Source organism: Homalodisca vitripennis, chromosome 1 (assembly GCF_021130785.1).
Source record: "Homalodisca vitripennis isolate AUS2020 chromosome 1, UT_GWSS_2.1, whole genome shotgun sequence".
NCBI lineage: Eukaryota > Metazoa > Arthropoda > Insecta > Hemiptera > Cicadellidae > Homalodisca > Homalodisca vitripennis.
In genome coordinates, this window is record NC_060207.1 from 66,779,388 (window position 1) to 66,806,519 (window position 27,132).

Below are 27,132 nucleotides of genomic sequence, written 5' to 3' on the forward strand. Positions count from 1 at the left end.
TACAATAATAATGGAGGTTAGTATAAGACGGGTTTCTCTTATATTTTTGTATCTCAAGTTTTACATCAAAATTAGATAGACTCCATAGGAAATTGCCTATTGCAATCACCCTCATGACAGAATTTCCAGGAGATTTTTTGCATTTTGTTTGATCATGATCTCCAGAACCCCAAACTGATATAATTTAAAAAGTGTGTGGGGCTTGTGCAATACAAGGCGAGCTTGTGAACATGATAATTGCCATAATTTTTATAATATTCAGATTAAAATTGATAAAAGGACTTGCACATAACTTGGATGAATTTGTTAGCCAGTCTTAACCTATAATAAGTTTCAAGATGGCAGCCATTCATATTCAAGCAAACATTTTAACGTAACTAATGCCCAAAATAAACCCAAAACAGTATAATTTTAAAAATAAATTAGGTATACTTATAAACAACTTTTATTCTTTCACTTTTTTTCAATCTTAAAGTTTCAAGATAGCGGCCATTCAAAGTTTGGAAAAGGAACTTTAGATATTTATTACAGTGCAAAACAAAAAAAAGTATTTTAGAATGCTTAGGTCATTTACAATAATGTTTGTTTTTATGTATTTTTTTATAGTGGGCGTACAAAGATTTAAATAGTATAAAACATTGTAGAAATAATTGATTGTAAACACGATAACTACCGTAGTTCTATATTGCGACAAAACATGGTACATAGCACTATTTACACATAGCTAGGTTGAGTTTGTTAGCCAGCCTTAACCAATAAAACATTTTAAGATTACGGTCATTCACATTTGAGCAACGTTTTTATCTTGGGTATTTCATAGCATAAATAAAATTAGAACCTTGCCTAAAAATTGTCTGCATAAGCAACATTTATGCTTACTTATTGTTTGATAACTCTTCAGGTTTCAAGATGGTAGTTATTAAGTTATGGAAGTATACAACTGAACCGGTGAAAATAAAAGTAAACATATTTACAGCCATAATTTTAGATAATCGTATCTAAATTAAGTCCATGTTTTTATAAAGAAATTATAACAATTTTAGCATTGAAAGGTTTCAAGATTATGGAGTTTCTAAATGTTTTAGAATGTTACAATTATAATAACATTCAAAAATTGAGAATTATTCTCCCATTTGTTCTACAAATCTTCAATTTGACATTTAGAGATGACAGCCAACATGTAAAATCTACCCTTCTTCCAATTGAGCCAGAAGGGATATTTTAATTTAAAATTATTAAATGTCAAAGCAAACTAATTTCTTAGCTGTCGGATAAAAAAATTATAATCAAACAACAAAACTGATTTTATTTCTATATATAGTGAAATTTAATTAATTTTAACAAGAGTGATTGTGTATCTACTTTGGTGAACACCAGCAACTTGTATCAAGACTAAACTAGTCATCTTTTGGAAATGACGAAGACCACTAGTACCTGAGTGTGACAGTGTAACTGGCTCAAACACTTGATCATCCGCTTGTACACATAATCTTCCATTACAGCCTTGGTCAGAGGCCGGCTGAAGCTGTCTGTCGCTATCACGGCAGCCAACAGGTACTGTTTTACTGCTGCACTATAGTGTTCTCCAACTGTTTCAACATACATTATTTATAGTAAACATTCATAAAATATGTTACTATTTGTTTAGTTTACATTAAATATGTTTATAAACATTCTTTTAGATTTGTAAATTAATCAGCTTTTTGTAATTATTAGTCAAAATTTCTCAATTCATTGTGCAGTACATTAAAATATTGTAAGATAAAAATATTCCAGATGATGTTTAACCCTTTGAGTGCCGGAGCTATTTGCGATCCTGCATTTTATGCAAGAAATGCCAGAATCACTATTTGAGACTTCTGCAGTAGTGCTTATATTTTATATAGTATTGATCTAAATTGGCTCAATGATTATACATACGTATTCTAAAGGCTTCAACGTAACTTTTGATAAAGGTTTTGTTGCATTTTGGATAGATTCTGATTTTTACGGCGGTTGTAAAGATAGCATGTCTTAGTTTAGTTTAGAATCGACAGCGACGAGCCGTCACATGTTTTGTTTGCGCTGGTGTTTAAGTGTAAATGGGTTTGTAGTGTTAGTATCTTCATATTATTTTGTTTGTGTATGTTGTTCTAGTCTGTATGTAAGTAAAACAATGACTTGACCGTGAGTTACGGTGATCGTAAGTAGCTAGTACTTTAATACATTTGTATGGTTTTTATGTTTTTTGTGTTTGTTCAGTGATATTTATAAACAATGAGTCGTAATAACATTGCTTACAATGAAGACCTAGTATTGCAGGCATTAGATTCAAGCATTAGCAGTGTAGACAAGACACAGTGTCAGGTTAGGTTAGAAACTTTCTAGTTTTGTAGCGGTTCATATTTTCATGTTTATTTTCTAAACTTTATTTATAAGTATAAAATAAGTTTTGATATGTCTTTTTGTAAAGAATTAAATGGAGTATAAGATAGCATAACTGAAAATGAATAAATAAAATATTTCAATAACACTACGTTGTGTCAAAATAAAAAACAAAATGTTTTTGCTCATAAAGTTTTAGTTAATGTTTTTTTTATTGATATAAAGACGTTAAATTACTAATGAATGTATTATATTTATAAAGAAAATATATTTATCTACAAAACAAACAAAAACCCAGGACATTATACCAATAAATAATTTTTTTATGAATTTTTAACCAGACCCTTGCAAAATCAGGCATTTTGGCTCGGCATTTCATGCATACCATATGGCAAAACACCGCGGCACTCAAAGAGTTAAAAATATATCACTAATACCATAAATATTTTTTTAATATTCAATTAATAAGATAATTGTGGATTAAACTGTTAGGATTTTCTTCTCTAACATAAAAGTGTTGTACTGTTTTGAAAGAAAGGGAAAACTATAATTTGATTAAATAAAGTAATTAATGATATGTACAAAAAATATAATACCACTATCTAAGCTTGAGGTTTTATGTATTTTATAATGTGTTTGTGTTACAACAAGGAAATTGTGTAACAATCCAATACTCTCACTCGTCAACAGGGTTTGGTGGAGGTTTAAAATTAATTTGGGTGACACTGAAACTATGGTGATTGTTTTTCTTAGCAGGATTTTCCACCTGATAGTGAATGAAAGCACAAGCTATCTATTAGTATTCTTATCACATCAACTAAGAAGTGACAGTACGAATATATGCGGTGCGGTATCGAATAGATGTTAACTATATTTTTGATAGTTTCCCACTGATAGTCACGGCCCTTGTATTCTTATCCTGTCTCAAAATGTTAAAGCAAATAATATATCTATGAAATTTTTAAGTACATTGATAAATATTTATGTATCATGAAAATAACACATACAATTACAGCAAAAAAAATTAAAATCATTTCCATACATATAGTTCAATGTGTATAATGTAATTATTTAACGTGAATATGCCATGTGATCAGTTTGTAAAAAGACTTGTTACTACTGATTAGCTATGTGTTATTTATTAGAAGTGGATGGTACTTTGGAGAAATTGAGATTCATGAAAATAAATGTTTAACACTCAGAAGTATATTATCATAAGTCACAACTAAATGCTGTAATACACCTGACTGACCTTGACAGAAGATAGTATCTCTGTAGATGGTAAAATTACTGAGGAAAAATTGTCTACACACCTACACACTGTAGATTATCTTATACTCACCATAATAGTAATCTCCTAACAGTTTGTGTAAGCTGATGTTCTTGGGATAATACTCAAGGGCAGAGTTGACCAACTGCCACAGATGTTCACTAACCAATTGGATGTTGTAAGAATTTGTACTGAAACAGGTAACCCACTAAGACTAAAGAGAGAAACAAATTAATATAATTAAATATTACATTTTGATGTACTAAAGTCTGTTGTCAAATATTTTACATCATGTAGTACAATTTAACTAGTATTATGATTTAAAAACTACATAATTGTGACATTTAGTATTTCTATGAATAATGTGTAATTATTTACTTTTTATTAAATATTAAGTCATTACTACTTTAAAGGTTTAATCACACACATTCGGACACTACCTGCATGACAGAATGCAAATTATAGACCATTAAAACATGTTTTTGTTACACTTGTAAATGAAAAACGTGTAGATAGTTAACGAAATTAATGAGGTTGCATCATAGTTTTGTAAATAATATTTTGCTTGCAGTTCATAGTTTTATATTGATCTCGTTCACTGTGGCAAGCTGATCAGCAGTGTGCAAATTACCTAACGCTAAAATATGTTTTTTATATATTTTGTGCATGATAAGGTGTAAATAGACAACTACATAAACAAATTATTGTAGTTTTGGAAATATAGACAATTTCTAGTATTAGTTTACCTCTCAATTTGTGTACAGTGCAATCTCGTTAAATCATACCCTTTTATGTCCGATCTACAGGTAACACGGATCGGTTCAGAAAAATTAGCTTTTTGTCATCCGCCCAGACTGTCGAGCATGGGACGGATGTTTGTTTATCAGCTGACTGTTTGTAGAACTAAATAATTACATGTATATACTTGTTCTGATAAAGAGGATGAGAGTTATTGGTTTACTTCGAGCAACAAGAAGAGACATTGGACGAGCTTCTCATGTTGAAAAGGACATGACCACATGGCACATAAACGGCATTCAAAGCTAATGCAACTCAAATTTACAAAATTCTTTAAAAAAATTCAACTGTATTATACGTTATCTTGTATTTTAAGTGTTTTTCCGCAGTAACAAATATCGTATTGTTTGTACATGTTGTCCTTAATTTTTTTAAACAATCTCCAGTTAACCTGGATTTCCGTTATGTCGGATCGGCCACAGTCCCAGCTAGTCCCAACTTAAAGAGGTTGCATAGTACTTGTATACATATTATCTCTATAAAACATGTGAATGTTTATATTTTAATATTTTTTATTATGCCTAGGGACAGTTTGAATTGGTTTCAACATTTTATGTTTTACAATAAGTTTTCTGGCGGTATTCTTGGATTACTTTATATCATCTGGTGGTCTTCAAAGGTTTAATAAGAACAGCAGACATTCTTGGTTTGACCTTTTTATTTAAATCAAACTTATATTATAAAAATTATTATGATTAAAAACTTGAGGATCAGAAACTGAGTTTTTAAGATTTAGAATTAGATTTGAGATTCAAAAATTGTGGATTTGACCATCACTAGTAATCAAATAGTAATTTTGGTTAACGCATCTTTGGTTACATCATAAATATATTCTGCTAATGTAAAAAACCTCAAACTAATAATTCAATTTAAATATTCGTGTTTTTCCTGTTTGAAACATTATTGCTAGTAAGTATGTGTATGTGTGTGTATGTGAAAGTATGTAAGCTTTAAAAACGCTACAAAGTACCTGCTGACAACACTAGGCCAGAGGGCCGTGTGTTCGCAGACAAGCTCCAGGGTAGTCTCGTCTCGTAGGATATTGTGTAGTCTGGCCAGCAGAGATATGGCAGCACTAAGTACGGTCCAGTCCCGCAATTGGCCGCACAATCGCAGCACTGGCTGTAGAAGAGGCTGGTGGGCCTCGTGAACTAGCCCTCTCTTGCCAAGCCCTGAACTGGAGCCGTACACGAACACAGGTACAACTAAAATAAAAGATAATCATTATGACTAACCACTAAGTATTTAAGATAAGACCTTAATGAAATATATACATAGTATTCCAATCAAATAATGATTTCATCAGCTTTGAAAAATCATTTAAAATGACAATAAGATTATCTGACAAAATTATTATCATTGTCTAATGACAGTATTCTCATGTATTGTGAAATTACAGATCAACACTAAAATTACGTCCTTAATTCATCTTAAGAAGTAATAAAGACACTAACTAAGATCCCAAGCTCCGCGGGAGATCTTCTTGTTGCCCTTGTATTTGACGATGTCCTGACAAGCTTGAGCCAGCGAGGCGGAGAGGTCACAGAGCACCAGCCGCTTGTCCGAGGCCTGGTTGACCAGTGTCTCCCAATCGCCCAGGTTTAGCAGGGTGACAGCCGCGGTCTCCACCACCTCCACCCGTGGCAGCACCATCATATCACTAGGCTGCAGAATGTCTTGGCAGCGGGAAACCACCGTAGTACATCCTGCCAATGGCAAAATTCCATCTCAATACATTTAAAAAACTAACAAGTAGTATACTTTGATACTGTGTTTTGGTTCATTACTAGTAAAATATTTCTAATCTTCAATAAGTATCTATCTAAGTTAAGCGTTTTAGTTACCTTCCATATACTTTAAAATAATTTAGAAACTAATAGGATGGAGAGTGTTTTATAGCCTTTCAGGAAGCACTTGAGAAACAAACAAGCTGAGGTCAACAGTCACTTGCCTCTGGTAAATTTGATTTATAATTATTAGTATTGACTGTGATATTATTTGTACTGCCTGAAAATGTAATACAAATACGTATAGTACAAATGCTTTTATTATTACCATTCATGCATATTTTTATGTAATGACTTGCACAAAAACTTTAAAGTTCCAACTGTGTGAATAAAGACGTTTAAAGTAGACTACAATTAAATAACAATTTTGCATAGCAGATCTAAAGCTTGTAATGTTTGGGTAAATACATGACCCAAAAATTAACCAAATCATTAAGTACATAAGTTCAAAAAAGCTACTTGCTTTATTTACTTATATTAATTTGTATTTGAAAATTAATCAATAATTCAGTGCAAACTGAACTCTTAATAGTTTAGATTTCAGAGTGAAAGTAAAACATTATGGTATAAAGACTGTGTCCATATGGCAGTTTTGAATTATGTTAGCAAACCTGGAGTCTTATTAGGCCACTCGGCGTGCAGATGGTGACACTCTACCAGCAATATTTCCCACGCAATAAGCTGAGCCAGTTTCATCATACCTCCGTGGTGTGTGACCTCAGACTCAGCTGCCACCAACAGCCGCCTTGCCACCTCAAACCTCTACAACAGAGACAGACTTGTGAATGTTCTCTTAAAGCTTTTCTTGGGTTCTTTATGAGGATCTTACAGTAAACATTTAAGAAGAGGTGAAAGGGACAAGTGTTTTGTTTCCCTGCGATCATAGCAGGAACTAAATGAACTCAGATTCCTGGCTCCCATTCAACATGAATTGTGATGCGATAGCGAAGTGAACTTACTTCCACTACTACAAACACTACCTGTCTGTCTGTCTGCTGCTGTGCTGCACTACTCCCACAATGACGACCCTAACTGTGACTTCTCTCTCACCTGCCTGCCATACTTCACTGTAACCAACTATGGGGTTTCTTTTTATTTCAGATTGTGACTCACACTACAAGTTTTACTAGTATTTGTAGCTATGTTTAATATTACATTATTTATTCAATACAACTTACATTTTAATATTTTAATCAAACAACTATTATTTAGAACACTTCGTACATTTGTAAAAATAGAAAGTTGTTACAAAAATAAATAATTTTTTATGTTTCTTTTCACACACAATGTTGAAGACAAGATGGATGGAAATACGTAGGGACTACTATCTCATAATTACTGTAGGTTTATCTATTTTTGATTATTTTTTATGTTCTTTAACCCTCCGAGCGTTCATCATATTTTGTGAAATGCATACTTGTTTGTAAGGTTTTGCAGGCTCTCCTTGTAAAATTTCTAATAAATATAAATGGTAACTTAAATATATAAAGTGTTATACACCGCTTTTCTTTCAAAGAACTGTGCTTTCAGACTATGTAAAAGGAAAAAACATTTACAAAAAAGTAAGCATATATAATTGGCCCCAAAAACCGATATAGTTCTTCAAACTACCGTCAAATTTACCCAGTTGTAACTTAGGCAAATGGTACAGTTGTTTAGAACAAGAAAGGTTTGATTTACCATATGATTCATGGTTTGAACCTTGGCCACCAGGCCTTACTTCTGAGTTATTTACATTTATTGCCGTATTTACATTTTATTGCTATCCACCCTTCACTGTATATTGTAACTCTCTACCTCATCATACTCAGCTTCAAGAACGTTTTCATCATTTTCTGTAGAAAACAGTTCACTAATAGGCTATCTGCTTTATCCAATAACTTTTCGTAAAATTCCAAGACATCTTGTGGCACTGTCAATGCCAAGCATTTATTTGGTGTTTGTGTAGTGTTCAACAAAATAATTCATAACTTAAAAAAAATAAACATTATGTAATGATTTTTCTTTAATTATGCAGCAGAGAAAGCAACCTATAACTTGTAATATTTATTTAAATGATATATAAAAATAATACACAAAATAGACAAAAAATGAATTTTAAAAGCTGTGTAATACAAAAATGATTATTTTATGATTAAATCACTTTTTATTTGTACGTAATTTTTTCCTTATGTATATAGAAACAAACATACCAAGTTTCAAAAACTAAGTAATCTTTCTTCTGTATAACAAAGTAATAGTTTTTTTTATAACTGTGATTTGATTTATTACATTTGGTATTTGTGTAGTATTCCACAAAATAATTCACAACTTAAAAAAAAACATAATGGGAAGAGTTCTATTATATTGTGTTGAGGGAAACATAGAACATGACATACTATTTATTTATTAAGATAATAAAATTGTTGAAACTTTTAAATAAACAAAATATTTATATTTTTAATTTTTTACACGTTGACAAAGAAAAACAGTAATATTTTGATCTTAATACATTTGTATGCAACTTTTTTATTGTTCCCTATGTAAGTAGAAACAAATATAGCTTACTAAATTTCTAAAAAGTAAGGATCTGTAAAAATTAGTATGACTTTTCTTATATATTAGAGCAAAGGATTTAAAATCTACTCTCGCATAAAAGTAGTCTCTCATATTTGGCAAAATGGCTTTTACTGGCTGTAACAAACAAAATCAAGATAGGTAATCTATGTTTATTTGGTTTATTTTGTATAAAATGAAACTCAGTACAGTGTTATATGTCAACATTTAGTAACAGAATAATAAATAGTCTAAAGCCAATCTTGTCGGCCCTTGGCACTTTTTGGAAAAACCTGCAAGCCGATGGCTCTTGGCACTTAAAGGTTAAACTGCTCTTCCAATTTATTGAAACAGTGTGTGAATCCTATTCTCAGTTTGTATTCTTTCTTTCTTTAGTTGATCTAGATTCTGTTTGTACATCGTTGCTACCCACAAGAGATGCCAAATTTTCTGTTATAGGAATTTAAATTAACAATGGACCTAGCAGATTTCAACTCGGAAGAAAAGGCAATTTAAAGAACCCAATTAACAATAACTGAACTTGTTTTTAATGGAATTGTAAACATAATAGAATACCATTCTCCATAAATCATTTTTCCCACAGGAGAAGAATGAAAAACATATCAACCATGTATTTATATTTTACAACAAATAATTTAAAACATTTTAACATGTGTTTTTTTAACCACTGGGTTTGAATGTAAATACTATTATTAAGAGTAGTCCACTGCCAACATGAATCAATAGTCAAACTTTCAAAACATATTGTTTACATTATATTTACGACAATGACATTAAAAACTAAAGTAACTTGATATAAAAGAAATTTATCGTAATAAGATAAATACTTATTCTTTGTACAGTACTAAGTTTAAAAACCTAAAAGGAAATAAATATTGCCTATAATAACAATTATTAGTAGACGAAAATTATTTATAATATGATTAATTCATAACATAACAATTTGAAACATTTCAAATCAGCACACAATTTATATAATATTCAAGAACTGAACAAACTTGCGATAAAAGATATTTGTCGATCATTACAAATACTTATGATTTGTATAATAATACATTTAATATTGCCTATAATAGTAATTAAAAGTATATGAAATTAATTTAACATAATATGATTAAAGTACTAGTAACATGTATTGTTTTAAATAAATAGAAAAGTACTTTATATATAGAAAAACAGATTGACCGACAAACTTTTAAATTGTTCGCAGAGTGTAGAATGTTAGATTTCATTACATTCAGCCAATTAGGTCAATTATTAAAATTAAATTGATTATGCTTCTTATGACCTAATATTAGTCCCCCTTTTTCTTTCCTTTCTTTTCATCCCGAACAGTTTCCAAATATATGAAGGATCTCTAATCGTAATGTTTAAAACTTACAATTAGTAGTTAAAATTTGTAATTAATGAGTAATCTTTTATAGCATGTGATATAATCAAACTAACAGCTTAAATTATCAGTCAACCACAAATGAGGTACCTTGACACATGTCACTGTGCTGTAGTCAACTAGTACCAGTGACTTAAGAAAAAATGTACTTTTGCCTGGTTAACTTATGTGAGTTATTTAAAATCTCTAAATGCAGGTGGTCAAATGGTTTATCAAAATAACAGCTTGCCTCATATTACATGCCTCTTTATAGAATGCTGAACATTTAAAAATCGAACACTTTTAAACGTTGTTTTTACATGGTGGGATTTTGCAAAACAACTAGCTCCTGTTTTAGCAATAACTCAATTCAATACATTGCATGCATTATAGTGGTAAATGGTATTAATAACATTTCGATATGTGTCACTGAATAAGCAGAACCCGTAAAAATATGGATTACACAATATAAATCAGTCAATAACATAAAACTATAGGATCCAAGGGCATTTTGACATTCCATAAACAATGTTAAATAAAAAAAAAATCACCCGATCAATAAAATTAAATATTTCTACATGTAAAATCTGAAATCTAATTTACATACCCCAAGACTATCTAAATATTTTGCCTTGCCAAGCAAAACGTACAAGTAATGCTGCATCATTTCTGAGGGAATACTGAGCACAATCGCGTGGAGAGGGGTGCCAAGCTCCCACTGAAACACAATCACAACAGTGTTATTTATTTCTACTAGTTTATTTATATTTGTGAGCTCACATACTTTGAAAATGTTCACAATGCCTTGATACTTGCCCCAAACTCCTGGTGTAAGATTTATTAAATTTATGATGTAGAAATTAAATAATATAGTGCATACAAGACAACTAATAGCTCATATGATTATTATGAAAATGTGGAAACAGCCATAACAATCTGACTCGATGTAATTTCATTCCAATTTTACTTACTAGCAATTATCACAGCTAGGCACACAGGTAAGTCATAGGCATATCCTTTATAATAGCAAGTTTACACAGCAATATTTTGGAGCCCTGATGTCAGAAAGTGAAATAGTTTTTATGAGCATCAATGAAAAACAGAAATAAATTTCTCTGCAACATTCTATAATATTTAAATGAATAGCTTCAACAGTTTTATAACACTACTACTACCAAGACAATACTATTATTTTAAAGCACAAAGCACTATGATAAAATATAAATATATGTTGGTTTGTAAAGTCTTCTTTGGTCAATAAGGTTTTTTTTTTGGCCATTGTAATTTATTTGCAGTCTAAGATATTTTCGATGCCATAGTTAGTACCCATTCTATTGTTGCCCTGATTAAGAAAATATACACATACACAGATCTAAAAGTTTTCTTAAGTGAAAAGTGACTACCCTTATAATTTACTTCCAGTTAATGCGTTTCTGGCCCCGTAGTAGCGTTTGATTTATTGGTCTAATCAAAAGTACACATACGTTGGTTGAAAAATCAACTTCAAAAAGTGACTACTTCCATCTATTGCAAATCTAATTCTGGTATATCCGGTACCGGAAGCTTGTTGAGAGCGTAATACACATGTATTCAAATTTTTTCTTTCTAGGATATCGGAATGTTGAAAAATAAAATATAGTTCTTCTTAGGGTTGCAACCCCTACGGGTGGTTGATATTTATTAAAAAATCTTTATTATGCCTTTTGTGAGCGTAAGGAACATGTATTTTATATGTCATCAATCTAGACCATTGGGCAGTTGAAAAACACTAAATATTGTACTATGGGTTACAACACTATTTCACCTCTATGAATAGTTAATTTTTATGAAGTCTTCTGTTTGTATATTTGTGATAAGGTATATTTCTAGGACAGCGGGAAGTTGAGAAACAAAAATATAGTTCAAAAGCAGACGGGGGAAGTCATCTTGTACACAATGCAACTAGTGTAAACATCTAGTTTATATCACCTTGTTTTCAATCTGCCAAACAGGTCTGATAGCATTTGCTTCCACCAGTTTGATGATTATTTCTTTAATATGGAGTGGCTCATTGCTGTTTATCAACTGATTTTCAAGTTCACCGTTCTTCAACTGGATGTTGTCTGAAAATCACAGTGATTTCATTAAACTATAGATTAACTTATGAGAAAATTACGAAAAAACTGTATTTTAAATATATTACACATTATTACAATTATTAATTGTAAAAACTAAAACTGAGGGTCTTCTCAAATGCCAAAATATTGCAATAGTTTAATAGTAACTTTACAAGTGCTCACATAATCTGAGGTGAATTTGGGTATTATCTCAAAGGATATATATTTTTGTTTCCAGAAGTGCAAGTTCAGGGCACTGTGACACTGAATTCCATACTGATGGCAAGGGCATATCTGATTGATACTTTCCCAAACTCAGACCACATTGGACGATCTGGCACATGATCTAAAGTTGGGAAAGTACTGATCAGAAATGCCCATAACCATCAGTGTGGGCAATAACAAAAATGAAAATGATATCCTTCTTCTCTTCGACTTGTATCAAAGACGTCAAAGTACTGGACTTCATACTAATCAATGACCCTTTAAGTGCCAGACTTTATCCATAGAGCGTATGCAAGAAATTACAGAAATAACTCCATATGTAGATGCAAGAAGTGCCAACCTATAATTGGCCATTTTTAGCTGTTCACAAAAACTATTACAACTCTTTGTTTTCCTCATAAAAACATACTGTTAATGAAACACATAAAATAAACTTAGTAAATATGGATAACAAAAAATAAAACAAGATAAGAAATTTCAGTTTCTGATTTTGTTGCTGAATTTTTCAGTTCTTTGTAAAAATATGACCACTTGCCTAGTAAACAATGTATCAATCTGTAAATAGAGTATAAATACCCACATTGTTTTGTCCATATATCCAAGACATTAAACACTTCAAATATATTTAATTGAGTAAAATACAGATGACAGCTGTTTAAGACTAGTAATATCCACTGCCACTTGTATTTAGTTTCAGTTATAATAGTTTATACGATAAAAATAAATTTTTCAAAAAGAATAATCCTTTATAAATAAACACAAATTTAGCAAACATATAACCATTTAACCATGTTTTATATTTTTTTAAGAATTTTTTGCATGTCTGTATAATCTGATACTGGGACATATTGCACATATCATGTATGTACGTGGAAGTAGTACTTACTGAAATCAGGGGGCACAAAGAGTTGTGTAACCGGTGCTTTAATGTTGGACTGCAAGACAGTCTGGTCTCTACTGAGCTGCCTCACTATCTCGTGTCCTATCAGCTCTAACTGGACTCCAGCATCAACATTCTCCAGTAGTTCCACCACAAACAGACTAAGTTGCTCCCTCTCATCTGGTCGTGAGTCCGTTAGTGTAGCTTTCAGTGCCTGCAGTCAACCAATCATAGTTCAAGTTTAACAAGAACAAATAATTTAATATGTTCCTACAAAATCAATGAAAGCGTCTTAAACATGAGGTAAGGATATTTCAAGAACAGGATGTTTGAGGATTTTATCATTAGTAAAAACTACCATTTTTGTATAGTTTTTTATGTTTTTTGTTAATTTGTGTATTTACAATTTTATAGCTGTCTTACACTACCAGTTTCTTGATCTGACTATACATGATCCAAGAACTTATCAACTCTTTGATTGAATTAATTAATATTTATTACCCAATAACACAAATTTAAATACATATATGTATCTCATGTTACATTTTATTTTAAAACATAAAGAAAGTATTAATTATATCTGAAAACAAAAATAAAAAGACAAATTATATATGGTGCCGATAATTGGGATGGATTTTAGAAGAAACAAAATTAATGGTAATACATTCAATTTAATGGTAATACATTCAATTTAGAAATTTTAGAAACAAGTGTAAATACCAAAAAATAAAAAGAATAATAAAATTTTAATGTTAACTGTTTTAGTGGATGATCTTTCTGTTATTGATGACAACCTCTTTAAGCTAAAAAATAATCAAAGTAAATAATATATTAAGATCAATAATTAAAAGGCAATATCAGTTGGATAAAGTTATTATCGTCCAGGAACAGCAGGATGTGCAATGAATGATGTGATGACTGAAAGGCAAGTGAGGGGAGCAAGGTTAGGTCCGCCTGCTGTATTCGGTCACAATAATGGCCTCGACTTGCTCTTCACTGACACTGATAATCCATTCTGACACTTTCCTTTTAAAAGTCAACGGTACCGGTATTTGAAAGTTCTACGCCTTCATAATTCAAGCAAAAATTTCTGTAGATGAGTTGAGAAATGTAATATCAATTAGTAGTCGAAAACGATTGAGTAAGATTGGAGGTAGTAATTCCTGTTTCTAGAGTATCTAGTGCTGTAATTGTAAGTAATTAGAATAAACATTTCAGTAAAATTATTGTACATATGTATCAATAAAGTTTTGATGAAAATTTGCCAGACAGTAAAAAACTCTTGTCTCTTGGAATGGGTCGGGCAATGTTTACTTTTCCTAAAAGCCACTTTTAATATTGATTTTTTATTTATACTAATTTTATGAGTTACAGTTTTATTTGCTCTGCCCAACACAATAATACCAAAAGACATTATCGACTGTACATATGCAAAATAAGCTACTCTAATTTCATTTTTGTTCAAAATACTAATTAACTCTTTAAAAGCAAACATGTATATTCTCAGTCTATTTTTCAAATACTCAACATGTTCCGACCATTTCATACAATTGTCAAATATAATTCCCAGATATTTGTAACTGCCAACACACTGTATATTTCCACAATTACAGTCAGTGTTGATGTAATTTCCACAAGAGTGAATGGTCAAGTCTGAGAGTTCATAATCTGATTGTATAGTTGACGAAATAGGTATAAATTTCGTTTTAGAAATGTTTAATGTAAAAATATTTTGATCAAGCCATTTTTTCACAATCATCAAATCACGTAGAGCATTTAGGCGTACTTCCAGGTTTTTCGCCTCGTTAAAATAAGAGTGTCATCGGGAAAGAGAACTAATTTACTTGTTATATTCAGCTTACTTATATTATTTATATATATTAAAAATAATATAGGCCCAAGTGTGCTCCCTTAGATTACTCCGTAGTTAATGGGCTTCATTAGTCTGTTTCCAAAATTATTTCCACAGTTAACTATGGCACAACCAAAATTGCCTAGTTATAAAAATTATTTGTAAAAGGTGACTATGATAAACAAATATCTGGTCTATGTGTTTATTGGATTACCGCAAAATGTATAAAGGGTGCTTGAAAAGTCCCGTAGCAGTTTAATAATTTTTTTACCATTTCCTGTAAAGCAATGAGACTTCATATATTAATATCAACCATAAAAATCTAATTTTAAAATGCAATTGTCAGGTTTTTAACTATCATCAGGAGGGGAGCCGCTAGGAGTCTAAATAGACTGTTAATTTTTTACCTTTTATTGATTGTGATTCTAAATTGCCATTATATAAATTATGGACGTTTTCCACACACCACCATTTCTGATTGGATCAACCTTTTGAGATGCGGTTTGTGGCATTTAACTCTACTTAATCAGACCATTAAATTAATGTACGATTGGACCTGACTACATCATTACAACTTACACTTAATGTACTCACTTGGACTTTATCTAACATTTAAGGTTTCTAGGACACCCTTCATGGGACGTCCCCTCAATGCTAGCATGTGATGTTTATTTAATAAAAAAAATAAAAAGTTAGCTGTATAAAACTGTGCAACGTTTTTAAATTTTATCTGCAACGGTTTTCAAAAATATTAAAGCACTTCTAGACTTTTCAAACACATTGTATACTGATGGTTAAACACATTAATTATGTTGACTCATGTAACATCATAACAGTATTAATTACAACAATTCGGATCCAAACTCAAACTAACCCAGGCAAAGATCTCGACTCCTCTACGAGCAGCCACGAGTTTTTCACAGTAGTCGTAGAGACAGGGGAGATCTGCAGCCCGCTTGTACACTGTGTTGAGTGACTGGATCTGGAAGATGAGATCCCTGGTGGCTGTGAAACCTCCAGAGGAGATTGCCGCTGCAATGTCCAGTTCCAGACTCTCTCGCATACTCACTGGCACTTCACGCTTCAAGTTGTCCTCCGCTAGGATCGCCAGTATACCCTGTGTAAGACACACATACTTTTTATAATAGGATATTTTGTAGACACTCTTTTCTAAATGGATTTATTTCTTCTTAAAAATTAATAAATAAAACAATCTAATAATTTTTTGTTTTTATTCTTGAGACCTTTTGTTTATAACATCTTCAGATCTACATAATTGAACAAAATTGTTATTTATTAGTCTGAAAATGTATTTTTCGAAAACAATAGGACACAATACATTTTTAACTGGATTGTTTGATTTTAAATTAGTAAGAAACAATATACTAAATTAAAATTTTTTGTTAAAATATTTGCATTTGTAGTATATAATAAAAACATTGTGATTTCCTCTACAATTATTGTACCAGGATAAATACCTATCAATCAGTAAATTGTGCTATAATTTATGAAATTGATGTAAAATAACTTCAACTCAGATATTTTACCCATTGAACATGTTATTTATTACATTGTAGTAGCTGCCTCATTTTGTCCATTCTTATTAAGGAAAATACTTGGTTGATTTTCTGTAAACAGTATTTTTGACAGTTATTTAATTAAAAAAAAAATACTTGCTGACTTAAGACTTTTCTAACTTGTTGTCAACAGTAACAAAATTATTATTATTCTCGTTTCAGTTTAGGTTATAATTAATATTTAGGTTAGGGGTCTTATTAGACTTCCTTTATAGTCTGTTTTGTAAATAATATGAGAGTACTCACCTCATAGTGATTGTTGACTGATATCATGAACCTGTCAGTGAGAGACAGTCCCGATGACATTACTGGTGCTTGACATGCCGTGATGTAGCCTTCAATTGTGGCCATATCAGTCTTACAGTACCCCTCCAGAGCAGCAGTGTTACCATTCCACTTTTCAAACTCCCGCTTGGACTTCTCAAAGTATTCAAGTGCCAAAGTGTAGTCTTCCCGGTAGAACAAGTATGTCGCTAGATCCATTAAAACCTGAACACAATGTAGAATTTCATTTATTGGTGCAAGAGTATACAAACTACATATTATTGCAGTAAACAGAAACCAACATTAATCTATATTTGATTTTCTTTGATTCTGAGGTGAACTTCTGTTTCAAACATCTGAATGTTCAGGGCCAGTTAGATGGAAGTCTGCTGATGTTACAAGAAACACAAATGTAAAATAATGAAATCTTTAGTCTTAGTTTTTAACATTATGCATATCTTTAAACTTTAACAAAGAAAATGTTGAATATGTATTGTTTATAACTTTATCATCAAAGAATTATGACAATAATGTAAAACCACAAATTTTCCTCCATCATGATCATTACTTGTTTTTATACAAAAGATAGGATATATAAATGATAATGATTATTAACTACCATAGTGAAAAACTCAGCAGAGGGAATGTTGGTGCCTAAGGTCCAATTGGGAGTTTTCTCGTTTTGCCCATCCTCTACAAGTGGCACAAAGGTCTGTGAGGATGGGACAACCATCTGCGGGCCCAAGAGCAGCCTATTGATGTCCATGAGTATACGGACACTCTGGTCCGCTTCCTGCTCAATCCGGTTGAACCTGTCATCTTGCATCTCCAGCCCTGCTCCATTTCTGGAATCATGAGGATTCTTTGTTTAAAGTTTGTTATTGACAATGGAAGGATTGTGAAGGAAACACGATTTTTTCGGACATTTGCCATCGTTCAGTGATACAAAAAAATCAGTAACAGTACGTTTGGAGATCTTCAATCTGATCTCTACTTCAGGTAAATAACTAACCTAAAACATTAATACAAACTAGGTTAAAATAAACCTAGCGTACATACCAGAGTGTTGTGATATGCGTAAATCAGGACTCATAACCACCATGCTGTGTGTTAACTTCACTAACTCTAAAACATGCACTTAATAAAAAAACTAAAAACACAACTCCGATTATTAACACTGAACTACAGAATACAGGTCACAATAGGTCTGCATTCATTGACCAATCACGTACTTTACCTAAAGCAGAACTCAGATTGCAGATCTCGAAAAGTAGTGTTACTGATTTTTTGTATCACTGAACGCTGGCAAACATAAATAACCTTCAAACAAAGAGCTGACAAATATCCGGAAAAATCCTGTTTCCTACACAAAGAGTAATTGTCTTTGGAATTTTACCTTCCTTTAATTAAGATCTTTAAAATGAATTGTCGGGTAAATTTAAGATTCAGATTTAAAAATTTTTAGTTGCTTCCCCCTCTATTTTGGTTAAAAGTGTTACAACTGTTAAAAATAGAGAGAGGGAAGTTAACTATGGCACCTTATGACAGGATAGTAACAGTTAAAGCTTGTTAATAACCTTAGTTTTGAATGGAGAGCATTATTGAATACAGCACTGACTGCCCATCTGTGGTACAGCAAGACAGCAAATTACACATGGACCGGTGCCTTGCCCAGGTCTGTTGACTCTACCTCCTCGTGGACCAGACGTATTTTAAAAGTGAAGGGAGGGAGGTTAACTATGGCACCTGATAGGGATGGCACCTTAATGACAGGATAATAAACAGCTAAGACCTGTTACTGACCTTAGTTTAGAATGGAGAGCATTATTGAATACAGCCCTGAGTGCCCATCTGTGGTACAGCGAGACAGCAAATTACACATGGACCGGTGCCTTGCCCAGGTCTGTTGACTCTACCTCCTCGTGGACCAGACGTATTTTAAAAGTGAAGGGAGGGAGGTTAACTATGGCACCTGATAGGGATGGCACCTTAATGACAGGATAATAAACAGCTAAGACCTGTTACTGACCTTAGTTTAGAATGGAGAGCATTATTGAATACAGCCCTGAGTGCCCATCTGTGGTACAGCGAGACAGCAAATTACACATGGACCGGTGCCTTGCCCAGGTCTGTTGACTCTACCTCCTCGTGGACCAGACGTATTTTAAAAGTGAAGGGAGGGAGGTTAACTATGGCACCTGATAGGGATGGCACCTTAATGACAGGATAATAAACAGCTAAGACCTGTTACTGACCTTAGTTTAGAATGGAGAGCATTATTGAATACAGCCCTGAGTGCCCATCTGTGGTACAGCGAGACAGCAAATTACACATGGACCGGTGCCTTGCCCAGGTCTGTTGACTCTACCTCCTCGTGGACCAGACGTATTTTAAAAGTGAAGGGAGGGAGGTTAACTATGGCACCTGATAGGGATGGCACCTTAATGACAGGATAATAAACAGCTAAGACCTGTTACTGACCTTAGTTTAGAATGGAGAGCATTATTGAATACAGCCCTGAGTGCCCATCTGTGGTACAGCGAGACAGCAAATTACACATGGACCGGTGCCTTGCCCAGGTCTGTTGACTCTACCTCCTCGTGGACCAGACGTATTTTAAAAGTGAAGGGAGGGAGGTTAACTATGGCACCTGATAGGGATGGCACCTTAATGACAGGATAATAAACAGCTAAGACCTGTTACTGACCTTAGTTTAGAATGGAGAGCATTATTGAATACAGCCCTGAGTGCCCATCTGTGGTACAGCGAGACAGCAAATTACACATGGACCGGTGCCTTGCCCAGGTCTGTTGACTCTACCTCCTCGTGGACCAGACGTATTTTAAAAGTGAAGGGAGGGAGGTTAACTATGGCACCTGATAGGGATGGCACCTTAATGACAGGATAATAAACAGCTAAGACCTGTTACTGACCTTAGTTTAGAATGGAGAGCATTATTGAATACAGCCCTGAGTGCCCATCTGTGGTACAGCGAGACAGCAAATTACACATGGACCGGTGCCTTGCCCAGGTCTGTTGACTCTACCTCCTCGTGGACCAGACGTATTTTAAAAGTGAAGGGAGGGAGGTTAACTATGGCACCTGATAGGGATGGCACCTTAATGACAGGATAATAAACAGCTAAGACCTGTTACTGACCTTAGTTTAGAATGGAGAGCATTATTGAATACAGCCCTGAGTGCCCATCTGTGGTACAGCGAGACAGCAAATAAAACATGGTCCGGTGCCTTGCCCAGATTTGTCGACTCTACCTCCTCATGGACCAGGTGTAGCAGGTCTTGGAGAAGCATCCATTGTATAGAAAAAGGTAATCTGTAAGAAAAACTTGATCTTGATAAGTCTCATAATATGTAAGAAAAAATATGTATTTGTAATGTTATCTAACTTGAATAACTGATTTGTGTAAATAAGTATAATTACCTAATAAATATATATCTTTTGAATCATATTGAAGTTAAAAATAGACTGTACGCCCGGCTCAGGAATCAGCCACTGCTCACCCGTTGTTATCACCAAAAACTCTTTTAAAATATCTTCTATTTGTGGGATGGTGTAAAATTGAATTACCACAAATCATAATCAGTATTCACAACCAGTATGTATAGTATCATTCAGTCTTTTCAAAATGATAACTAATAACCGATTTCGTAAGGGTTTACAACAAAAATAAATACACATTTAATTATTGTAGTTGGGGGAAAATTTCAGAGTTGCCCAACATAGACTAAAATCTTACGAGAGCCTACCATCTGAAGTTGATGTAACATTTTTGAACAAAGTTTCTGATCATGTAAAGAACCAGACAAACTCTTTGCATTTTAATCAATTACTCAAGCGCTATTTAATATTAAATGAGTTTTATAGCATGAGCGAGTTTATGGAACATAAGGTTTGATCGGGCATCTCTCACTGAATGTTGACATGTCTTATGTTGACATTGTCTATTTTAGATGAAGATTATTTAATTTTCTTTTACTATGTACAACAATTGTTTAAATAAAACAATTTTAAACATTAACATAATTTATTAGTCAGTCTATAGAGTTACATGTATTTATGAAGATTGCTATAGAAATTTTGTATTTGTTTTCTGGCAATAAAGAATTGTGATTGGTTGTAATTGATTGACTTAGAACTCTCAAGTTTTGCTATGTTGTTCTTCAAGAGACATACAAAAAACGCTGTATAACAATTTTACTATCATTACTTTTGGAACAATCATGAGTTAAAGTGGAGACAGCTAAAATTTTCAAGAGAAAACCATGTTTTTCTCCATATTTTTGGTTATCACAATCCACAATAGCGCAAAAAATATTATTCTTTTAGTCGAATAAATCGGTGAATACTACCCAAACAGTAAAGATTTACTTAAGAGTATATTTTAATGTGGTAAACGTTTGAAGTGAGATGTTTAGGTTGCCGGGACCCGGCTCCGTCAGGAATCTTCTTTAGAAAAACAAACTATAATAACAGCTTTGACTCTGTAATTACTATCTTCTGCCACAAACATGTTTTTAGCTCCATCCACATTACCCCAAAGCGCTATATCATATAATAAATATACATGAAAAAAGCATAATATGTATTTAGAATTAAATGACCAGTTGAGTAAGTCCACAGCTTCCATATAAAAAATACAACTCTGGCAAGTCTAATACATAACTGATTGGTACATTCTACCCAGGACAGCTTACTACGAGGGTCGTCCAGAAAGTAAAGAACGTTTTGTTATAAGTCAATAAAAACAAAAGATAAGAGCATGAAAATTTATTTATAAATACTTATAAACTTACTCTATTTTTCTACAAAATCGCCGGAACTGTCAAGGCACTTGTTGTAGCGTGGCACCAGTTTTTTCTATACCGACGTTATACTGTTCTGCCGCCAAGGAATGAAGCCACGTTTTTACTCCTTCTTTGAGGTCTTCGTCACCCAAAAAGTTTTTTCCGCCTAAAAACACTTTCAACTTTGGAAACAAGTGATAGTCACTCGGAGCCAGATCTGGACTATACGGAGGGTGTCCGAAGATTTGCCATTTGAAAGAATTGAGTTCTGCTTTGGTTCGTGCACTGCAATGAGGATGAGCATTGACGTGGATCAGCACCACTTTCGACGACAGCATTCCGCGTCATTTGTTCTGAATAGCGCGGCGAAGCCGATGCAAGGTCTCGGTGTAGGCCTCTGAGTTGATTGTTTCGCCTCTCGGCATGAACTCCACATGGATTAGGCCTTTTCGGTCCCAAAAAACTGTTGCCATCAATTTCCTGGTGTTCAAATTTGGTTTTTCTTTCCTGTTTTTTGTTGGTGAATTCGAGTGATGCCATTCCATTGACTGGAGCTTTGTCACCGTAAACTGCCTTAATTTGCCTATAAATTTCAATAGGTCGAACATTCTGTGCATTCAGAAACCGTATCACACTACGCAGTTCACACTTGGCGGGATTTTCAATTAACGCCGCTATTTTAAACTTTCACAGGAGACGCAAACGTGACCTCACGGTACCGCTACTCAGCTCACACTGAGGCAGAAGGTGTGGCTAACGAACAAGCTATCTACCGCGGTAGTGGGTGAACTGCGCCGCCCGTGATGCGCAATCGTTCTTTACTTTCTGGACGATCCTCGTATCTTATGTTATACCTAATAGTTTCACAGAAGAAGATGTTTACTTAGTCTAAAAATAATATCTTCAGCTTTTTCAGTATTAAAAAGTTTGTTTCAACCTTTTGATCTTTCAAGTGTAGTTTTCTTCAACTAATTAATTTTTGCCATACTTCTGTGAGCTAACAGGAAAGTTGTGTAATATGCATATAGAATGCTCTTAGTATTTACAAAAACAGACAATTCGTTAATATATGCTATAAAGAGAAGGGTCCCAAGACAGAGCTTAGAAGACCCCATACTTTTAACCACCAAAGGCTTTGATCTGAGATCCTAGAGTTTGACTAGTTGTTTTCTATCAGACAAATAAGACAGCAGTAGACCTAGTTCAGTGCCTAAGATACCATATAATCTTTATTTCTCTATCAGGACAGTGTGTGAAACCATGTCAAAAGCTTTGCTTAAATCTAATAAAACTCCACAAATTTCTTTCTTATCTTCAAACCCATATAGTACATAGTTAACTACATCTTAAACAGCTTTTATTGTAGACAGGCCTAGTCTGAAGCCAAACTGTGGCTATTACATATTAATTTATAAGCTATGTATTCTTTGTATTTATCATAAAGCAGTAAAACTAAGCTTCTTAAGTGAGAAAAAAAGGGTTGAACCACCTATTAACTATAAAATTTTGATCCTTTAGGTTTCTAAATTTAGTTATCATATGACAGAACTCATTAAAATTGCTAGTTACTATAATAGTATGAAGCTTATTTCATGTGATTGAATTGGTTTAATACTTGCAGCCAAACTAACTAGCATAACCTATACTTAAGGCTTAGTAAACGTTCATCATTCAGTAGTAGTGACTGTCCGACACAGAAGTATACTTAGCTATCAATATCAATAAATAAATATGTATATATTTATTTATTAATTATATATAATAAATAAGTGTGTATTATATATATATATATATATATATATATATATATATATATATTTGTTATTAATTTTTGTTATTACCCATTCTCATAGTTCACTGTTTCAAAACTCAAATCCCAAACCCTCACTCTTTATCCTCTCCATTGCTGATCTGCTAAGTGTTCCACTTTTATAGCTGTGTCAAATAACTATTTGACTTTTTAAAATATTCTGCATTTAGGATTCAGCTTACTGCTTTGCGTATATCAAACTTCTCTAAAGAAACCATATATCAGCTTCTATTTTTGTATAAATTGAGAATTCTTTATTCACTTTCTAAGTTTAAGTATGATTTTCGTTTATTACGTGTTTGATGAATGCAAATTTATAAACCTTTACTGCGGCTTTAAACTGAGTGATCTAAGTAGTCCAACACCTTATCATGCGCACTATGACGTGTGCCTCAGTCAATGTGTTAAACTTACTAAAAAATAACTGACTAACTATAACATATGTATTTATTTATTTCATTTTGTTTGACAAAGAAAAAGATATCTTTATTACATTTATCGTCAAGATAAGCATAGTATCATAAAAATACAACTGAGGAGTAAGTACTATTCTAAGTAAGTTTTCAAGAGTCCAGTTCATGAATTCTTCAATGCTGTAGAAGTATTGATTGATGAGCCAGGTCTTCAAGTGGTCTGTCTTTATTTACCAATTCATATACTACAGCCACTTAAGGTTCAATATTTAATAATAATTTAATTCTGTTTATTTTAGAACAGAACATAGCGATGTTTACTAGAAATAAACAACAATGTCAAATTGATCCAAAGTTATCGAAATATTTAATAGTTACAAAAGTGTATTTGATTATCTTAATTTATCTTATCACAAGAAAACATCAATTTCAAACCAAACAACCAAACAAAGTGAGCTAGACGCATTCAACCGGAGCAATGCATGGAAAGTGAGATTTGTTCGTGGCCAGCCAGATCTTTACAACAATGTTATTTGTGGCAAATACTACGCGAAGCAAATACCACTGACACTAAATAATTGAAAAACAACCATCATTAGAGCACCATTAAATTAGATGATCATATGTATAATGTATTATTGAGTTGTCAGTAGTACAAATATTAAACATGTGAAGTCTTTCCTTTTTGAATTTATATCTGAGTTTGCTTTCAAATATGTTTGGCAGACAGTCAAGACTTGCGCTATGTTACTAGACCTGATGCCTCCATGAGTGGAAGTGGTTGTGTCATTTGTGTAATAGTACCATATGGGTGGCACCTTATCCTCCTGCAAAGGGTTTCATTGTCTACAGATAGTTATGTTATATCCGTATAGGCTAACATAGTTCAATCACAAATTTTAAAATAAAACAAATAGCACAACTTAGAATCTCGAAACCAGATTTTACTGTGAACTGTGAAAGATTTTACTTAGGAAGGTATTGAAAAAATTAATTATGGTTAATAATTTTTATGATACCTGTATGAAGCATAGTAGCATATTTTACAAGTTTCTGTTAAAAGAATTGATATAGTGTATTTACTTAAATTTTTCAATTTGCTATTTCTTTACAGTAAATGTTAAGTTCAACTTCATTTCAAATTAGCAGTGAATCAAACCTTCCCACCATAGCTACATTACATGCCAAGAGTTTTTTTCCTTTCTGAGGGAAAAGGACAATTTGTCCCCGCGCTTAGTCCTAAAAGGACCTTCGTGCCTCCCTTACTTTAATTTTGTCCTCAAAGTCCGAGGCTTTAGCTAAAACCGATCAGATTTGAGGGCTCCTGTTCTCTGATATCCTTGGGGCTGAGAAGATATGCTCCCAGGAATCTTTTCCGAGTTTCTAAGATGGCAGGACAATCTAACCAGATGTGCTCTGCTGATTCTTCCTCTTCTCCACAGAGTCTACATTCGTCAGTCTGGCTAAGGCCCACCCTCATAAGATGTTTCCTTAGGGGGCCATGTCCTGTCAGCATTCCTAATATTAGTCTTATATCCTCCTTATTCTGATCCAAGAGAGCTGTCCACCCTTTAACGTAAGGAGAGATAAACATTTTGGATAGTCTTAATTCTGAGGCTCTACTCCAATTAATGTTTCTTATCCTCTTTTCCCAATCTTTGACCAGAGCTTTACTGTTGGAGAAGGCTATCCCGCAACCTGGCTCAGGCTGCGCCAAGAGTTTTGAGCTTCTTCGTCACCAACTTTTTTGAGATCTCTTCAAATGGACGCTGACTCCAAATTTCAGGAGTGAGAAGATGAAACAGATCTGAACTCAACATTCACATTGAGTTAACCCTTCCCACTCTAGCTACATTATGTGTTTTTCTTTACTATTTCAAAATATTTAACTATTTGTGAACCATTTTAAAATTATTCATAGCTTATTCAAAACAGTTTCAAAAGTACTCCTAGTCGATTCATTCTCAGATTTTACTACTCTTAAACATGGTAGCACACTAAATTAGGATTTAAGTTAGTGTACCAAGACATGAAAAAGTGGGGAATTGCTGCTATACACAAATAGCAAGTCTGAAAATTTTAGAAATAAGTCGAACACATTTATACTAAGTAGAAACAATACTTGGGGAACAATATTAGAGAATTAATTATTTATTATATTCTTAATTATAGCAATAGAACATATAAGTACTTACTTCAGTTCCAGTGTTTCTAAATCCCACTTCAAAAAGGCAGCTATTTTCAAAGCTAATATCTTAAGACCTTGGCTTCGCCTACTTGGTTTTGTCTTATCTTCTAGTTCAGAGTCCGGCTCCAAGACCAAAATATCCTTCCCTACACTGATGTCTGCAGATATTGTGAGAAATTTGGAGATCAGCTCTGTTGGGGAAGGATCTAAAATAGATTTAAATCAACATATTATTTAAAGGAATGGTTATTAAAATAATTTAACGATAAATCTAAGGATTACTATGTTAGCTTCATTTTATATTTAAAATTGTTATTCTTAATTTCTTTTGTCTATTCGACACCTTTAATCATATACAATATTATTAAAAATGCTTATTTTGTAATAATAGAATCATCAATATTCATAATTATCAAACTTCAATATTCGTGATTATTGAAACATTCATATTAATTTGTGTTTACAATTCATCGATATTCATGATTATCGAATCAACGATCATCCTTGATATAACTACTGACACCAAATAACGTTATAGGTATTTCAAATTACAGTTAAGTTTAACTGCTTTTACGTCTTAAAAATTAATAATTTAATGGTAAATAAAACCTATCTACACTATGTATATTTATAAAATGTAAAAAACAAAACAATGTAACATTTAGTTTACTATACACATGTTTCAATTACTTAGGAACAATAATGTTGAACCAAATTATGTTATTTTTAAATTGTATTAACCCATTGTTGGCAACTTTACTCCTGGAAAATCTGCAGTGCTCTTCAACCTTGCGGTTTTATTAGGAAAATGCAAGCTTTTACCGAAAAACATTTCCTGGACTAATTTTTAGTTCCTTTTAAAGTTTTTTATGGAAACT

At 32.8% G+C, this 27,132-nt stretch overlaps 1 protein-coding gene across 2 annotated transcripts in view; it reads right to left on the reverse strand.

The window, feature by feature from the left end:
- Positions 1–27,132, reverse strand: part of LOC124363798 (integrator complex subunit 8) — a 35,996-nt gene that overhangs the window by 1,276 nt on the left and 7,588 nt on the right. The window contains exons 2-14 of one of the 2 annotated variants that reach the window (XM_046819062.1): positions 26,262–26,460; positions 20,198–20,371; positions 17,658–17,883; positions 17,021–17,263; positions 16,072–16,314; positions 13,352–13,559; positions 12,113–12,246; positions 10,752–10,862; positions 6,831–6,981; positions 5,887–6,138; positions 5,403–5,637; positions 3,707–3,825; positions 1,435–1,589 (exon numbers count right to left, since the gene is read on the reverse strand). In XM_046819062.1, coding sequence (XP_046675018.1) covers positions 1,435–1,589; positions 3,707–3,825; positions 5,403–5,637; positions 5,887–6,138; positions 6,831–6,981; positions 10,752–10,862; positions 12,113–12,246; positions 13,352–13,559; positions 16,072–16,314; positions 17,021–17,263; positions 17,658–17,883; positions 20,198–20,371; positions 26,262–26,460 — 2,450 coding nt within the window. Of the gene's footprint in view, positions 1–1,434; positions 1,590–3,706; positions 3,826–5,402; positions 5,638–5,886; positions 6,139–6,830; positions 6,982–10,751; positions 10,863–12,112; positions 12,247–13,351; positions 13,560–16,071; positions 16,315–17,020; positions 17,264–17,657; positions 17,884–18,841; positions 20,161–20,197; positions 20,372–26,261; positions 26,461–27,132 lie in introns of those variants that run through there. The other variant, XM_046819069.1, reaches the window with a different exon arrangement.